Genomic DNA, 17013 nt, shown 5'->3' on the forward strand with positions numbered 1-17013 from the left:
TAAACTAAACATTTATAGAATAATTATGAACTTAAATGAAACAATATCGCAACATTGACATACATTTATTTGATCTGTTTTTACAATTTAATTCAGGGCGATTTAGCCTACATTTAATTAGAGCGATTGCTGTTGTTTTGCACATTATCCCTTTGCGCCACCTAGCGGTTATTTCGCGAATGACTTTGAAATGCAACTGGTTTATTATTGCCGCGCCAGCTGGCAAAATAGGCTTGCTTGCTTGCTTTCTTTCTTTCTTTCTTTCTTTATTACCATGTCCTGCAGTGTTGTAGATGTTGAAGGTCACTGAGCCTGTGATGTTGTTATCAGTGAGTACAGGAGAATTTACAGTTGCTCCTGTTTCAGCGTTCACATCAACACTGACTCTAGTGTGAGCATTGCTGCTCATCTGGCCTGGAATAGAGATAGAGAGATTAATTACATTGCTTAAATCACAACTTTAACATTTCTAAAAAAAAAATATTTTATCACTATTACCTCCTTTTTTGTTTTCAGGCTCATCTAGTGTTGTCAGGATAGAGACAAGGAGATCGGAGGTAAGTGATTCAAATACAGCTTTATTTACAGGTGGCAATAGTGCAAGATGAGTATACGGTGATTTCAGGTGCAAATACTGTGAAGATCACTCAGTGCATGGTTGACAACAGGTAATCCAGATAATTTCAAGAGTAGGGTAATCACTCAGTCTCAGTTCGCTTATCTTTTCTCTTCTCTCTTTTAGGTATGATCAGGGCAACTGGATCAAATTGCGGACATGGAATCTCATGAGAGAACAGGATCTCAGGAATCGGATGGTAGATCTGGAGACAGCAGAACAATATCACAAAGGTTAGTTTGAGTCAGGTAAGTAGACAGAATACTCAGGCGGCTCATAGATATCAGGGTCTTCAGGATACGGGAAGAACGGTCAGTTCCTGTTGGAGGCTTGACCAAGACTGAAATCACAGTGAGAGTTTTATGAGTTGGCTGATGACTGTACTGATTGGGAACAGGTGCGGGTGATTAGTAATCCGGAGAGAGTGAGTGCAGGTGCGCCAAAGAGGACCCTGGGTAATGTAGTGCAGCGACAGACGGTGAATGTGACAAGTGTGTTATCATGCTGTTCAACAGAAGCCATTGTCCTTTACTGACTTACAGCTGTTGGACAAGAACACACATGTCTATAATAAATCATATGTTATCAGACACTTTCCAAAAATACAAAAAAGAGCAGAGTATAAGTGCTGTCAATCGATTTAAAAATAAACATAATTTTTTTGCAATTTTTTTGTCATTTTCTGGTAATCGCGATAAACAATAAAGTTTTTAATATATTTTGATATTATAATACTTTCACATTAAATCTCCAAAATAATGTAGAAACAACATAAAGACATAAATATTTGTACAGATATTGCTGTAGCTGGCCAACAACGACCCGTTCGAGGACTTTAGCCAGAAAAGGTAGATTGGCAATAGGCCTATAGGTAGATCAATCTTCAGGATCAGAGCCAGGCTTTTTAAGAACTGGTGTAATAGCGGCTGTCTTAAGGGCCAAAGGGACGTGCCCAGTAGCTAAGGAATTGTTAATAATTACGGTAATAGCAGGACATAAGCTTGTGAAGTACATGTTTAGAACCTCAGTAGGCAAAGGGTCAAAGAGCATGTGAAAGAGCTCATAGACATGATTCATTTCAAAGTATTATCTATGCTGACTGTTGTAAAACTAGAGAAGAAAGTGGAAAGTGAATTTTTAACGTGGACAGGATCTATATTTATCTATAACTATATTTATTCCCTGAAGACTGCAGTGATATTTTATATTTGATTAGTGTTCTTCTGTCATCAGTTCTTCCTCAGTTCTGCACTGCAGAATAAGAGTCCTCCGTTGTGTGGATTTAACACGTTATTTTTATAACCGTGACTTTTTTTACGTGGTTCGGCCGTTCGTCCACACGGAAACGCAGTATCAGGTCACTGAAACCGAACATTTTTGAAAACCCCTGCCAGGGTGAGGATTTTCAGAAACGCGGTTGCAGTGTTGTCGTGTAGACAGTAAAACCAGGGTCTTTGCTTCTAATTCAGGCTTCTGATTGGCCAACGTGGCTTTACGATCGCAGCCTGCTGGTGTGGCATGCTCTTGACAGCGCGTGATAGCGTGTTTTTGTGTTTTCATGTAGGCTGAGATTTCTTTTAAACCGAGCACATGTGGACGGGATTTTTTTTTAAAACGCAGGAGGAAAAACTCCGGTTATAAAAATATCCGTGTCCGTGTGGACTAGGCCTACATTTCATCTTTTTTTCATCAAACAACCAGACTCACGAATGGTTCGACACAACCCGTACTGGGGAATAGACTAGACGGTGTAGACGGTGTAGGCTTTCTTCTGTGTAGATATAAATTCACCTACGCTTTGCATCAGCTGGGTATGCAGGGTAAATGACGGCTGTTAGCCTACCATGGTCGCCCTCGCCCAGTAATTAAAAAAATAATAATAAATGAAGCTATAAATCAATATAATTAGTTGTAAATTAAATATTTTTAACACTAATACAAAAAAAAAGAATAATGCATTGACTATATAATAGACCTATATTAACCTAAACGCATGAACTGTCATTCAGACCGACTATCTAACAACCGGAGAACAGAGAACAACTGAGATATTAAAATACATACTCTTCTGAGTTTTATGATGTAGGCCTTGTTTTATTAAAATTTATTCATTTATATCTCAAAGATGTGCGCTTGTGCGTAGCGCATCGGTCATGTTGAGAGGGAAACAAATGCATTTTATTATTAGCCTATTCAGAAATAGTGTAAAAGACCAGTAAATAAAATACAACATTAACATTATAAACACTATTAATAACATATAGGCTATGTCTATGTGTATTTACCTTCCCCTTACTGTAGAATATGTCAAATCCTTAAATGAATGGTATTCAGAAAACAACAAGAATGAAAAATAAGTAGCCACGTATAATAAAAATATAACCTAATAACTTATAATAATAGCCTATTATCTTCCTAATCAGTTTCATCTCCTCAGCAGCATCCCAGATAGCTTAGAATAACTAGATATTGCAACAGAAACTTTTAACTCTCTCTTTTACAGCACTTTAGACACAGTTGCTCCGTTGCGCTTAAAGGAATATTAAAGAAAATAGTCCAACGCCGTGGTACAATGAGCACACTCTGGCCCTTAAGAGAGCAGCCAGAAAAATGGAGCGCAACTGGAAGAAAACAAAACTAGAGGTATTTCGCATTTCATGGAAGGAGAGCTCAATTACTTACAGAGAGGCTTTAAAAGCTGCTAGATCTGCTTATTTTTTAACCCTATTAGAAGAAAATAAACATAATCCTAGGTATTTATTTGAAACAGTGGCTAAACTAACGAAAAAGAAAGCATCAAGCACCGAAGTTTCCAAGCAACACAGCAGTAATGACTTTATGAACTTCTTCACTTAAAAGATTGATAATATCAGGGACAAAATTATAACTATGCAACCGTCTACTACAGTATCGCATCAGGCAGTGCATTGTAGTCTTCCTGAGGAAACATTTTATTCATTCGTTGCTATAGGAGAGGAAGAATTTACTAAACTCGTTAAATCATCTAAATCGACAACATGTATGTTAGACCCTATACCGACTAAGCTACTGAAAGAGATGCTTCCAGAGGTCATAGATCCTCTTCTTAATATCATTAATTCGCCTTTGTCTCTAGGATACGTGCCAAAAAACTTTAAGCTGGCTATGATTAAACCGCTTGTTAATAAAACGCAACTTCATCCTACAGAATTAGTCAATTACAGGCCGATCTCGAATCTACCTTTTCTGTCAAAGATATTAGAAGAAGCAGTATCTTCACAACTGTGTTCCTTTTTTGAAAAAAATGATATCTGCGAGGATTTCCAGTCCGGGTTTAGACCGTACCATAGTACCGAGACTGCTCTAGTTAGAGTTACAAATGATTTGCTCTTATCATCCGATCGTGGTTGTATCTCTCTATTAGTGTTACTCGATCTTAGTGCTGCATTTGACACTATTGACCACAACATTCTTTTAAATAGACTAGAAAACTATGTTGGCATTAGTGGAATTGCACTAGCATGGTTTAAATCATACTTATCTGACCGTTATCAGTTTGTAGCAGTAAATGAAGAGATGTCTCATCGATCACAAGTTCAGTATGGCGTACCACAAGGCTCAGTACTAGGACCGCTGCTGTTCACTCTGTACATGCTACCCTTAGGAGATATCATTAGGAAACATGGAATTAGCTTCCACTGTTATGCTGACGATACTCAGCTCTATATTTCTTCAAAACCTAAAAAAACTTACCAATTCACAAAATTAACGGAATGCATAGCTGATATAAAAAATTGGATGACTCGAATTTCCTACTACTTAATTCTGAAAAAACAGAGTTTCTAATTATTGGACAAAAAACTTCCTCACGTAATAACCTAGAATACTGTCTAACACTTGATGGCTGCTCTGTTAAGTCTTCGTCGTCGGTTAGGAACCTGGGTGTGCTCTTTGATACCAATCTTTCATTTGAAAGTCACGTGTCTAGTATCTGTAAAATATAAAAAATATATCTAAATTACGCCATATGCTCTCATTGACAAATGCGGAACAATTAGTTAATGCGTTCATGACCTCAAGGCTAGATTATTGTAATGCTCTACTGGGTGGTTGCCCTGCACGCTTAATAAACAAACTACAGCTAGTTCAAAATGCAACAGCTCGAGTTCTTACCAGAACCAGGAAGTATGACCATATTAGCCCAGTTCTGTCAAAACTGCATTTGGTCCCTATTAAACATCGCATAAATTTTAAAATATTGCTGATTACTTACAAAGCACTAAATGGTTTAGCTCCGCAGTACTTGAGCGAGCTCTTAACACATTATAGTCCTTCACGTCTATTGCGATCTCAAAATTCCGGCCAGTTGATAATACCTAGAATATCAAAATCAACTGCTGGCGGGAGATCCTTCTCCTATTTAGCACCAAAACTTTGGAACAGTCTTCCTACCATTGTCCGGGAAGCAGACACACTCTGTCAGTTCAAAGCTAGATTAAAGACACATCTCTTTGACCTAGCATTCACATAATACATTATAGACTTCTATAATTCAATGTTAGGCTGCATAGATTAGGTCAGCTGGAACCGGGAACACTTCCCATAAATCCTGATGTACTCGTTACATCATGAGAAGAATGGCATCTACGCTAATTTTAGTGTCTTTGTTTATCCCGAGGTTTTCCCGCAGCCTGCCAGATCCAGGCCGTATCCAGATCTGACGAATGACCTTCGCCTGAACCCGATGTCAACGCAGTGCTGAAGTGCCAACTAGTCTCTCCCTATGGAGGATCCCTTTACCACTCTACAGATAAAGCGTCGTCGGGAAAACTCAATTCGCGTACCTACCCCGAATGGATAAAATAATATAAAATTCTGTATCAAAATTATAAGGAAACACCAGTACTTTGTTTAGGCTTGGTTTGTAGGGAATTACAAACCTGCGCACATATATTCAAACACACATAACTATAGAACAGATTCTTAATGCGCATGTGAACGCCATCAGCGTTTCTCACAGGTTTGCGTTTAAAGTTTGTGTAGAGAGAATGGTGTCGTCTTAGCGGCCCCAAATTTAATAACAAATGATCGTTGCGACGGAAGCGAATCAATCAAAACTAACTTTAGCTGGAAAATAACTTTATTAAAGAACCGCTATAAAGCCAAAACAATCTTACCTTAAATTATACGTTTATCTCTGTAAAGCTGCTTTGAAACAATCTACATTGTTAAAAGCGCTATATAAATGAAGATGACTTGACTTGACTATTGTGTCCTTTATTATAAACAACATTTAGCCTATTTTAAACGCCAAGCCTAAAAAAAATTAATTTGAATCGAAACTGAAACTGTACCGACATTGGTTTCACGCATCTCTCATTCAGTCCAAAGTTTCCATATTTGCAATGTAACATTTGGATGCTAACTAGTAATGTAAAGAAGGCTTCATACTTCAGTCGAGTCCCAATATACATGTATAGGCTAAATCAGCATCATCACAGCAAGAGAAAGGAGTTTGGAGTAACAGCAAGTAGGACTGTGCGGCACAGCTTTTATATTGTACAAAAGACCAATTAAATTAAGCAGAATAACTTTTTATATATTTGGTCGACTGTGTTTTATTTTAATAATAAACAGGCTGCGATGTCAAGTTAGCAATGCCAGAAGTGAACTGATAATAGCCTAGATGTTGTGTGAGCGAGCGATGCGCCAGCGCCATCACTTGGATTTGTTGCTCAACAGGGGAAATAACTTAATATTCTGTCGTTTAAAACTCTGTCATTCGAAGCGGTAAAATTTATATTTTTATTTGTGTACATTCAAAATGACAACAAAATGTCATGCCTTTGAAAAATAAAGAAAACAACATGATGCTCAGCTTCCTTAACATCTTTCTGGCGCACACCAAAAATGAACCAAAATAGAGTGAATAGCCTTCTGACGCGCCTACTTTCCAAAGTCAACATTTAGATTATTTGAAGTAAAATGCATTATATAGTCACTTAGGAATAAAACACAGCGTGGTTCATGATAAAAAAAAATTAAAAAAACGTGACTTTACAGTTCGGAAAATAGGAAAAAAGCAAACCCCTGGCACTTGGGAACTCTGGTCTACAAAGAAGAAAGCCCTGTCTAGTCTATTCCCCAGTACGGGTTGTGTTGAGCCATTCGTTAGTCTGGTTGATGGAAAAAAAAGAAAAAGTTGCAATAAACGCGTTAAGAATCCACACAATGGAGGACTCTTATTCTGTAGTGCAGAACTGAGGAAGAACTGATGACAGGACAGTTTGATCTTCGGCTGACAAATCAGAGGAGAGGGGCGTTTCATTCCCGCCCACGTGAAGAAATCGAATATTCAAGCTGTTTATTAATTTTGCTACCTCAGAACGAAAACTAAAGCTAAAAAAAAATGAAAAAACGAAATAGGAACCGTTTTCTCATTTTTCTACTTTCAATATTAAATAAAAAAATGACTGAACAAATGATACACGGATTGAAAAACCTTAAAAGAACTGTTTATTTCATCTGAATTGAATTTGTAAATGTTTGCTCTGTTGTATTTATTTGTGCTATAGGACAAAAACGTGACAGACTCAAGCCCTAAAAAAGTGAGCACACGCTTTCGACATGCAATTTTGAGAACACTAAGTAAAGAGCACGTTCTTTTCACCTGTTTCGCCACTTCAAACACACGTTTGCACTGCATGTTTACACGTTCAGCCTAATAAACCCGTTGCTGCGATGTCATTAATGTTAATGAATGAATGAGGCATTTATATAGCGCTTTCATATGTACTACTGTACACCCAAAGCGCTTTACAATCATATCAGGGGATGTCTCCTCAACCACCACCAGTGTGCAGCATCCACTTGGATGATGCGACGGCAGCCACAGTACAACGGCACCAGTGCGCTCACCACACACCAGCTTTAGGTGGAGAGAGGAGAGAGTGATAGAGCCAGTTCAGTGGATTGGGATTATTAGGAGGCCATGATTGGTAAGGGCCAATGGGTGGAATGTGGCCAGGACACCGGGGTTACACCCCTACTCTTTACGAGAAGTGTCATGGGATTTGTAATGACCACAGAGAGTCAGCACCTCGGTTTAACGCAGTGGTGTAGTGTAGTTTTTTGTAGTGAGTATACTCTTATATAACACCCCCCCCCCCCCCCCCCCCCCCCTAGAAATGGTGTTTTTGAAAAAAATGTTATTTTAAAATACATTTTACTGTGCAATTTCTTTCTAATTAATTTGAGTTCGACCGAACTTTATTTTGGTGGGTTGTAGACATTTCATTTGAGTTTCTGTGTGTTTTAATAAACTATTATTATTATTATTATTATTATTATTAGGCCTGAAGTATACTCCGTGCAATAGTAATATATTTCTGTTATAATTTCTTCAAGTTATACAGAACTTTTATTTTGACAGGTTGTTGTAAAGACATAACTTTACTTTCTGTGTGTATATGAAACGAATGAATGACGATAGTTTTATCAAATGAAATGGTGAAATTCTCATCAAGTGACTCTCATAGCAGCTCTGCGATGAAATGCACAATTGCACATGTGTAGCTTACATCATGTCTCAATACAGTGAAACGCTGAAAACCCCACGAGCGTGAGTCACGCGTGCTTCTCTGTGTGTGTGTGTGTGTGTGTGTGTGTTAGTGATGGCCGGTTCGTGAACGAATCGTTCTTTTGAACCGGTTCTTTTTAGTGAACTGGTCGAACCAGTACACTAAATCGGACTGAATCGTTCGAAACAGTTCGCGTCTTGCGTCAGCGCTGATCCACAAGTTAAGTTACTCACTTTCGGACATGCCTGAGTCCTGACAGTCCCTTCGACTCAAAATAAACCAATATCCGGGGTAGGCATATATGTTACTCCAGTAAATCCAACAGTTCACTGAACTGAGACATGTTGTGCTGAGAGAAGTGATGAGCACGAGCAGATACTGAGCATGCGCGCACTGCCGAACGTACAGGTACAGCTGTTCTCGGATCACCAGTACAGAACTGTGAACTGTTTCTTTCGGACGCGTTCGATACGGAGAACCGATGAGCTGATGAGCTGAGCATGCGTGCAATTTTTTCAGAGGGACGAAATGCATGTTTCTTAAGTATTTTATTGAACATCAATAAGTGTAACAAAATAAAACATGTTAGAAACATGTTTATCACATAGGCTACTGCCTTTTCACTGTATTATTTTAAAGATTGGAAACAATGAATGGATTATAAAACTAAACATTTATTATTATACTAAAACATTATTTTCAGGAACAGATAATTTAATTTCTAAGTAAGGTGATATACGTTTTTGACGTAGCCTAAACTCTTTCCAAGGTTTTAAAGGGTGCAAATGTTTATAATGTGTTAATCAAAACATAACGTATTAAACATACTGGAGACATGCATCGAGTTTTTAGTTTTGTCGACTGATTTAGCCTAGTAAGGTTTCAGTAGTTTTCAGCTCACACTCAGGCATGCTACGGTTCTCGAGTCAAGAACTGGTTGTTGCAGCAGCTCTCGGATCACCAGCACAGAACCGAGAACTGTTTCTTTCGGACACGTTCGATACGGAGAACCGATGAGCTGGAGAGACTGCGCATGCGTGATCGCACCGTCTCTGAACCGAACTTTCTTTTGGCCAACTGATGCTGTGTTTATATGCTGTCTATGTGCTGTGCTGTTACATGAGCACGGGTGAACCAATGACTTGAATGAGGGGCCGAATTCGGCGAAATGTAAGTTTATTTAATTGCACATAAAATAAAAATGATGAAGACCAGTTTATTCACTTTAAGACATGTAAAACATCCGCGTTTGCGCATTTCCTTAGGCCTACTACAGGGTTCACTTTCAAAACGTAAATGTAAGAAACCTATCCAAAATGATTATGACGATGAGTACATTATTTAACTGAAGTTATGATTACAAATGCCTTTATTTGAATGTATATTTATACGCCGCGATGATAGAATTGACGTCATTACATGATGACGTAAAAGAACTGGTGAACCGGTTTTTTTAACCGGTTCATTGAAACGAACTGTCCGAAAGAACCGGTTCGCAGAAAAGAACCGGACTTCCCATCACTAGTGTGTGTGTGTGTAGTGGAGGAGCACACAGCGCTCATTCCCAGAGACGCGTAGAACAATTGCAGTCTCTTTTAGCTTTAATATTCATAGACACTAGTCCATATCGAGATTTGATTCATTGTACAGCAGCTACTTTTGATTTATTCATTCAAAAATAGCAAATTCCGTGACGTTCTGCTTTATATAGCAAGTTCCATTTGTGACTGGATTCCGCGATTCGATCCGTCGCTTCGCAAACACAGATGGGGTGAATTTATGAATGAAAGTGTGAAAGTTCTGACACAAAACGAAGTTGATACGTATCCTCACGCTTTTTTTAAGTGGGTATACGCAAATCCTTGGCCTTTTCTAGTGGGTATACGGCGTATACCTGCGTATCACGTAGACTACACCACTGGTTTAACGTCTCATCCAAAGGACGGTGCTCTTTGACAGTATAGTGTCCCCGTCACTATACTGGGGCATTAGGACCCACACAGACCACAGGGTGAGCGCCCCCTGCTGGCCTCACTAACACCTCTTCCAGCAGCAACCTGGTTTTCCCAGGAGGTCTCCCATCCAGACACTGACCAGGCTTAGCCCTGCTTAGCTTCAGTGGGCAACCAACCAGTCTTGGGCTACAGGGAGATATGGCTGCTGGCTAATCAAAATCAAAGAACAAAGGTAACAGAGATTGTTGTAGCAGAGAAAATTGTAGATTTAATAAGGATTCATTTATATTTCGGTAACACTTTACAATAAGGTTCCTTTATTAAACATTAGTTAACGTATTAACTAACATGAACTAACAATGAGCAATACATTTATTACTGTTTTTGTTAATCTTTGTTAATGTTAGTTAATACAAATAAAACTGTTCATTGTTTGTTCATGTTAGTTCACAGTGCATTAACTAATGTTAATAAGATTTTAATAAACCATTAGTAAATGTTGAAATTAACATTAACAAAGATGAACAAATGCTGTATAAGTGCAGTTCATTATTAGTTAAAGGGACACTGTGGAGAAATTGTGTTTTTGTCAAACAGCGACCCCTAGAGTCGCTGTGGAATACTTGCACTGTTGTAAATACCCCTCCACCCCCGAAAGCTAGCTAGACATGGAAATTATTGGACTGGTCTAATTATCAGCAATGGATGAATGAACAGCATGTAAAAAAATGACATACTACAAGCAAGCACAACAACATACAACATAGAATGCAAACAAGTTTACAAATAAGAGATTTATTTACTGGCCACTTCATGCGTCTTCTCAGATCGGATAGCTATCAGATTTATCAAAACGATTCCATTTACACCTGGTCACATAAATGTGTTTTTGCGAAACGGATTTAAATCCGATCTTCAATTCTCGCGCTATATGCAGATTTAATGGAGTGCACGTCACCGAAAGCAACAGATATGAGCTGCATTTTATTGATCATCAGCTAAAATTTCAAAATCAAAGACCACAATAAGAGAGAGCAGCAGCAACAGCCCTGGTAAGATCATTTAGTTTCTTTACTTTTAATGATAATGATTATTGTGTGTTAAGCGTCTGCGACTTACTTTCACTTTGATTTGCGATAGTTTGCACGTTGGCTTGATGAATTGATGCTCAGCTGCGGTGATGCGTGTTCCAGCGCGTCGTCATATCTGGCAATAACATATAGCCAATAACACGCTCTCACACGTTTTTTTATTATTATTTATTTTTTAGCAATTTTGGGAGGAGTACAATTTACATGTGTGGTTTCAACAACCAGATGCATTTACACTTGTTCAGTTTCGTCTGGAATGCGTCTCAGACCTCCTCCTGAAGTGGTTTGAGCGATCGGATTCAAATCCGTCTTGAATGCGTTTCGGAGGGCATTTACACCTGGTCTTTTCTCAATCGGATAGCTATCCGATCTGAGAAAACGCATGAAGTGGCCAGGTCTAAACACAACAGCCCCCATGACAAAAACATACGCACGAAAGCCGAAAACAAACGCTGGTTGGCATCTCACGTCCATAGACAGTATATAAACGCTCACGTCCGAATTTGAGGAAGTGGTGGGGGAAGTGACGTATGCCGTAAAGCAGTCGAATTTTGTAGTTCTTTTTGTGCTCTGGTTACTACCCGAACCCCGAAGTTACATAGCGCCAGTAAAAGCGATACAGACCCCGTCAGACTATGGCAGACGTGTCATTCAACCTACTGTAAGTCGATGTACCATCACAAGGGTCTTGGAAATATATTATGAAGGTTGAAAAGTTACACGGTGTGGCTTTAATGTTAACTAATGTAGTTAACTAATGAACCTTATTGTAAAGTGTTACCTATATTTCATTTATGATTTATGCAGTGAAGACTGTAAAGTGTTTGATAACTTTATTTAATTTCTGTATATTTCCTGTTAGACAGGTAGGAAGGTCACAGGTTAATGTGACATTTATTAAAATGGGTTTATGAGAAGAATGTTTTAAGTTCACTTACATTAAAAGTTGATATTTTATTTATAGCCTAATAAATGTTGAAATCGATAGCTTTCAGTTATACTGTAAAGATGAATGTCTATGATTAATGTTTAAAAAATCAATTATTATAGAGACATCAGTAGCTGTATTAGTATCAGTGATACTGGCCTTCATTTATAAAAAGATGGCATTAAACCAATATTTAAAATATACTGACTTAAAGTTGTTTCTACATTAATTAGGACAGTAACTGTGAACTTATTGCAATATAATAAAAAATATTAAAAACTCCTATCGGTTAAAAGCAGTATTAAAAAAATATGATACAGCGGGGGAAATAAGTATTGAACACGTCACCATTTTTCTCAGTAAATATATTTCCAAAGGTGCTATTGACATGAAATTTTCATCAGATGTTGATATCAACCCAAGGAATCAGGACATACAAAGAAACCAAAACAAATAAGCTCAGAAATTACGTTATGTGTAATAATGTGAAATGACACAGGGAAAAAGTATTGAACACATGAAGAAAGGGAGGTGCAAAAAGGCATGGAAAGCCAAGACACCAGCTTAAAACTATTAGTAATTAAAAAGCAATCCAGCCCCCTGTCCATGCAAATTAATAACAGCTGGTTCAGTCCCAACGGTTGGCCTACAAAAAGGTCTCATTGCCAAGGTGTCACACAAGACACATCTCATGATGGGTAAAAGCAAAGAGCTGTCTCAAGACCTTCGCAACCTAATTGTTCCAACACATAATGATGGCATTGGTTATAGGCACCATTCTAAGCTTCTGAATGGTCCAGTGAGCACTGTTGGGGCCATAATACGGAAGTGGAAAGACAATCATTTCACCATAAATTTGCCTCGACCAGTGCTCCTCGCAAGAGTTCTGATAGAGGAGTGAAAAGAATAATCAGAAGAGGCGGAGGCGGATGACAGCTTCCGAAAACTGAAAACACTGCTCAAACAAGGTCCAGCTCTGGCACCTTTCGATCTAAACTTGCCAACGTATCTCTCAACAGATGCATCTGATTATGGCTTAGGGGCTATGTCACTCTTATGTGCCTGATGTTTTTTTTTTAAATGTTTTTATTGTGATTTATATATAATTTTAACATTTGTAATACTTGTCTGTGTTATGTTTGGGTTTTACACCATGGGGTCTGAGGGAAATGGAATTTCAATCCTCTGTATGTCTTGTACATACAGTAAAATTGGCAATAAATTTGAACTTGAACTTGATGTTATCCCAGCTTCACACCGATGGCACAGAACGAGTTACTGCATTTGCTTCTCGAGTACTTACCGATGCAGACAAAAAGTACAGTCCAGTGGAAAAGGAAGCGTTGGCATGTGTTTTCGCTGTGGAACGCTGGAGAACGTATCTCTGGGGGAGAAGATTTACCCTCAGACAATCGAGCGTTATCAACTCTACTTGCTACAAAAGGCATGAATCGCGCTGGCTTACGCATTGCAAGATGGTCAGCTAGACTGCTTTGTTACCAATAAGACGTGGTGCACAGGGCTGGACACAAAAACTTTGCAGCCGATTGCTTGTCTAGAATGCCGGTAGAATCACAAGAACATTAGCAAAACCTGAACCAGCATTGCTTGCTGAAATAGACACTGTGCAGGGCCCCATACCTCTCTCACTTTTGGAAGGACAACGGGAATGCTGCCGCGGTGATAGAAGAGATGTGCGCTGTGTTACAATGCATTGCTATTGACGACGGTCATATAATTTAATGTGTATGCTTAAAAAAAAGTGCATAGTAGAGCTGCTAATTTTATTTGTTGTTTGTTGATTTCCAAATATAAAACTTGTTGAAATGGTTTCAGTGTGCGTATAAGTTATTTTTGAACATTTACATCTCATTTGAATAAAACGGTGATAATATTGATAATCGTGATAATTTTGGTCACTATAATCGTGATATGAAATTTTCATACCGTTACATCCCTATTTAAGACTAATACAATCGAAGATATATATAAAAAAATGTCCTGGCTCTTCAAAGCTTTATAATGGCAGTGAATGTTTGTTTCTGTAAAAAAAAAAAGTCCATAAAAGTGCATCCATCCATCATAAAAGTGCACCCATCCATCATAAAAGTGCATCTATCCATGATAAAAGTGCATCTCTCCATCATAAAAGTGCATCTCTCCATCATAAAAGTGCATCCATCCATGATAAAAGTGCACCCATCCATCATAAAAGTGCATCCATCCATGATAAAAGTGCACCCATCCATGATAAAAGTGCATCCATCCATCATAAAAGTGCATCTATCCATGATTAAAGTGCATCCATCCATGATAAAAGTGCATCTATCCATGATAAAAGTGCATCTATCCATCATAAAAGTGCATCCATCCATCATAAAAGTGCATCTATCCATCATAAAAGTGCATCCATCCATCATAAAAGTGCATCTATCCATCATAAAAGTGCATCCATCCATCATAAAAGTGCATTTATCCATTATAAAAGTGCATCTATCCATGATAAAAGTCTGTCTATCCATGATAAAAGTGCATCTATCATGATAAAAGTGCATCTATCCATCATAAAAGTGCATCCATCCATGATAAAAGTGCACCCATCCATGATAAAAGTGCATCCATCCATCATAAAAGTGCATCTATCCATGATTAAAGTGCATCCATCCATGATAAAAGTGCATCTATCCATCATAAAAGTGCATCTATCCATGATAAAAGTGCATCTATCCATCATAAAAGTGCATCCATCCATCATAAAAGTGCATCTATCCATCATAAAAGTGCATCCATCCATCATAAAAGTGCATCTATCCATCATAAAAGTGCATCTATCCATCATAAAAGTGCATCCATCCATCATAAAAGTGCATCTATCCATCATAAAAGTGCATCCATCCATCATAAAAGTGCATCTATCCATCATAAAAGTGCATCCATCCATCATAAAAGTGCATTTATCCATTATAAAAGTGCATCTATCCATGATAAAAGTCTGTCTATCCATTATAAAAGTGCATCCATCCATGATAAAACTGCATCTATCCATCATAAAAGTGCATCTATCCATCATAAAAGTGCATCCATCCATCATAAAAGTGCATCTATCCATTATAAAAGTGCATCTATCCATCATAAAAGTGCATCTATCCATCATAAAAGTACATCCATCCATGATAAAACTGCATCTATCCATCATAAAAGTGCTCCACAGGGCTCTAGAGCAGGGGTGTCCAAACTCGGTCCTGGAGGGCCACTGTCCTGCAGAGTTTAGCTCCAACCCCAATTAAACACACCTGAACCAGATAATCAAGATCTTACTAGGACTTTATTTTCTGGTTCAGGTGTGTTTAATTGGGGTTGGAGCTAAACTCCAGGACCGAGTTTGGACACCCCTGCTCTAGAGGGTTAATAAAATAATTAGCTTCCGGTAGCCAGTAATGTACTGTACAAATACAAGAAAATCATTAACAGTGTAAATCTAAAAAAAGAATTTCGGATGAAAATAGAACATTTAATGCTTCACGGACAGATTAATTTGCCTTCACCCCTGACGATTCTGGCTTACCTGTGTGCTTGATATGTGATGAGAGGATGACGCCACAGTGAAATGCAATTCAGTCATAATTAAACATACACTGGCCAATTTTTTTTGCTTTTTAACCGATTTTATGCTTGCTCTTTCTAATATGCTGCTGCTATATGTTTTATTATTTTTTAAAGTGGACTGCTCTTTAGAGATAACTGTGTTGAGAAAGCTGTGTTGCTTAAATCTGCTAAAATTACTGTAAAAGATCAAATATTGCTTTGAGTTTTGTTAGCAATCAAAAAAGTCATACACAATACTGTTTATTAAGTCTAGATCATTGTGAATGGATACATGACTTTTTATCTTTATATATCAGTATATTAAGAAGTAGTATTTACTAACCATGAATAATGACGGTGAAGATGAGTCTTGTTCCTGCAGAAGTTGCTTTAAAGCTGCTTTCAGTTCTGCGTTTTCATAAAGGACTTTGAGAACTTTGAAACTTAAACCGATTAAACCAGAACTTCTTCAGAAAACTAGTAGAGATTTAATTCATAGAAATTCATAGATGGAGAAGCACTGTCTGCCATCAAAACACTGTAGTTACTTTAAGAGTTTTCTTCTTAGTGGAAAGTTTGTTTCTTCAATATAAATGCATATGTTTGTGTGACAGGATGTGGCCGATAACCTGCTACTTCTTTGAATCGTTTCCTCTCTAGGGCATCAGGGGTGAGAGAAGTTTTTCTCACGATGGTTTAGATCTTTAACTAAATGAACATAACAGGAAACAGCAGTGTGAGGTTTAAGTGATGCACATAAAGGCACTGGGTGAAACTGTCCTTCTCTGCAGAAAACTCTGTCTGTACGCAGGCCCGGATTAAGATTTCAGAACCCTGGGCACATTGTCTTCTGGCCCGAACACACACACACACACACACACACACACATAGGGCCTCTATTACACTGACATCAACACCTGTAGATATTCTCCATCATACAGGATTTACACCACATAATTGCAACAATGCTTTCCTGGGCCAGCAGAAACAATATCAAGACATTTCCCTGCATAGTTTAACACACACACACACACACACACACACACACACACACACACACACACACACACACACACACACACACACACCTGTTAATGTTTCCTGTCTGTTTCTCTCTCTGATGAAAAGGATGCAAATATAAGTCAACTTGACTAAAAACCTGAAAGTATCTGATATCAAATGTAGGTTGTCCTCAGACTCACTCACACACACACACACACACACACACACACACACACTTGTATACCTCTTCTCCAGTGGCTGCTTCTCTCTCTCTCTC

The 17013-nt window shown here is 38.2% G+C and overlaps 1 protein-coding gene across 1 annotated transcript in view; it reads right to left on the bottom strand.

Annotated features, from left to right (window-relative positions):
• The window catches only part of LOC311289539 (protein NLRC3-like), a 60356-nt gene extending 44013 nt beyond the window's left edge, over positions 1-16343 (bottom strand). Inside the window, exons 1-3 of the mRNA XM_084407618.1 lie at positions 16078-16343; positions 499-821; positions 274-414 (exon numbers count right to left, since the gene is read on the bottom strand). Of these exons, the coding sequence (XP_084263744.1) occupies positions 274-409 (136 nt within the window). The 5' untranslated portion in view covers positions 410-414; positions 499-821; positions 16078-16343. The remainder of the gene's footprint in view (positions 1-273; positions 415-498; positions 822-16077) is intronic.
• Positions 16344-17013: the final 670 nt, after the last annotated feature.

Source organism: Rutilus rutilus, assembly GCF_951802725.1.
Source record: "Rutilus rutilus genome assembly, chromosome: 4".
NCBI lineage: Eukaryota > Metazoa > Chordata > Actinopteri > Cypriniformes > Leuciscidae > Rutilus > Rutilus rutilus.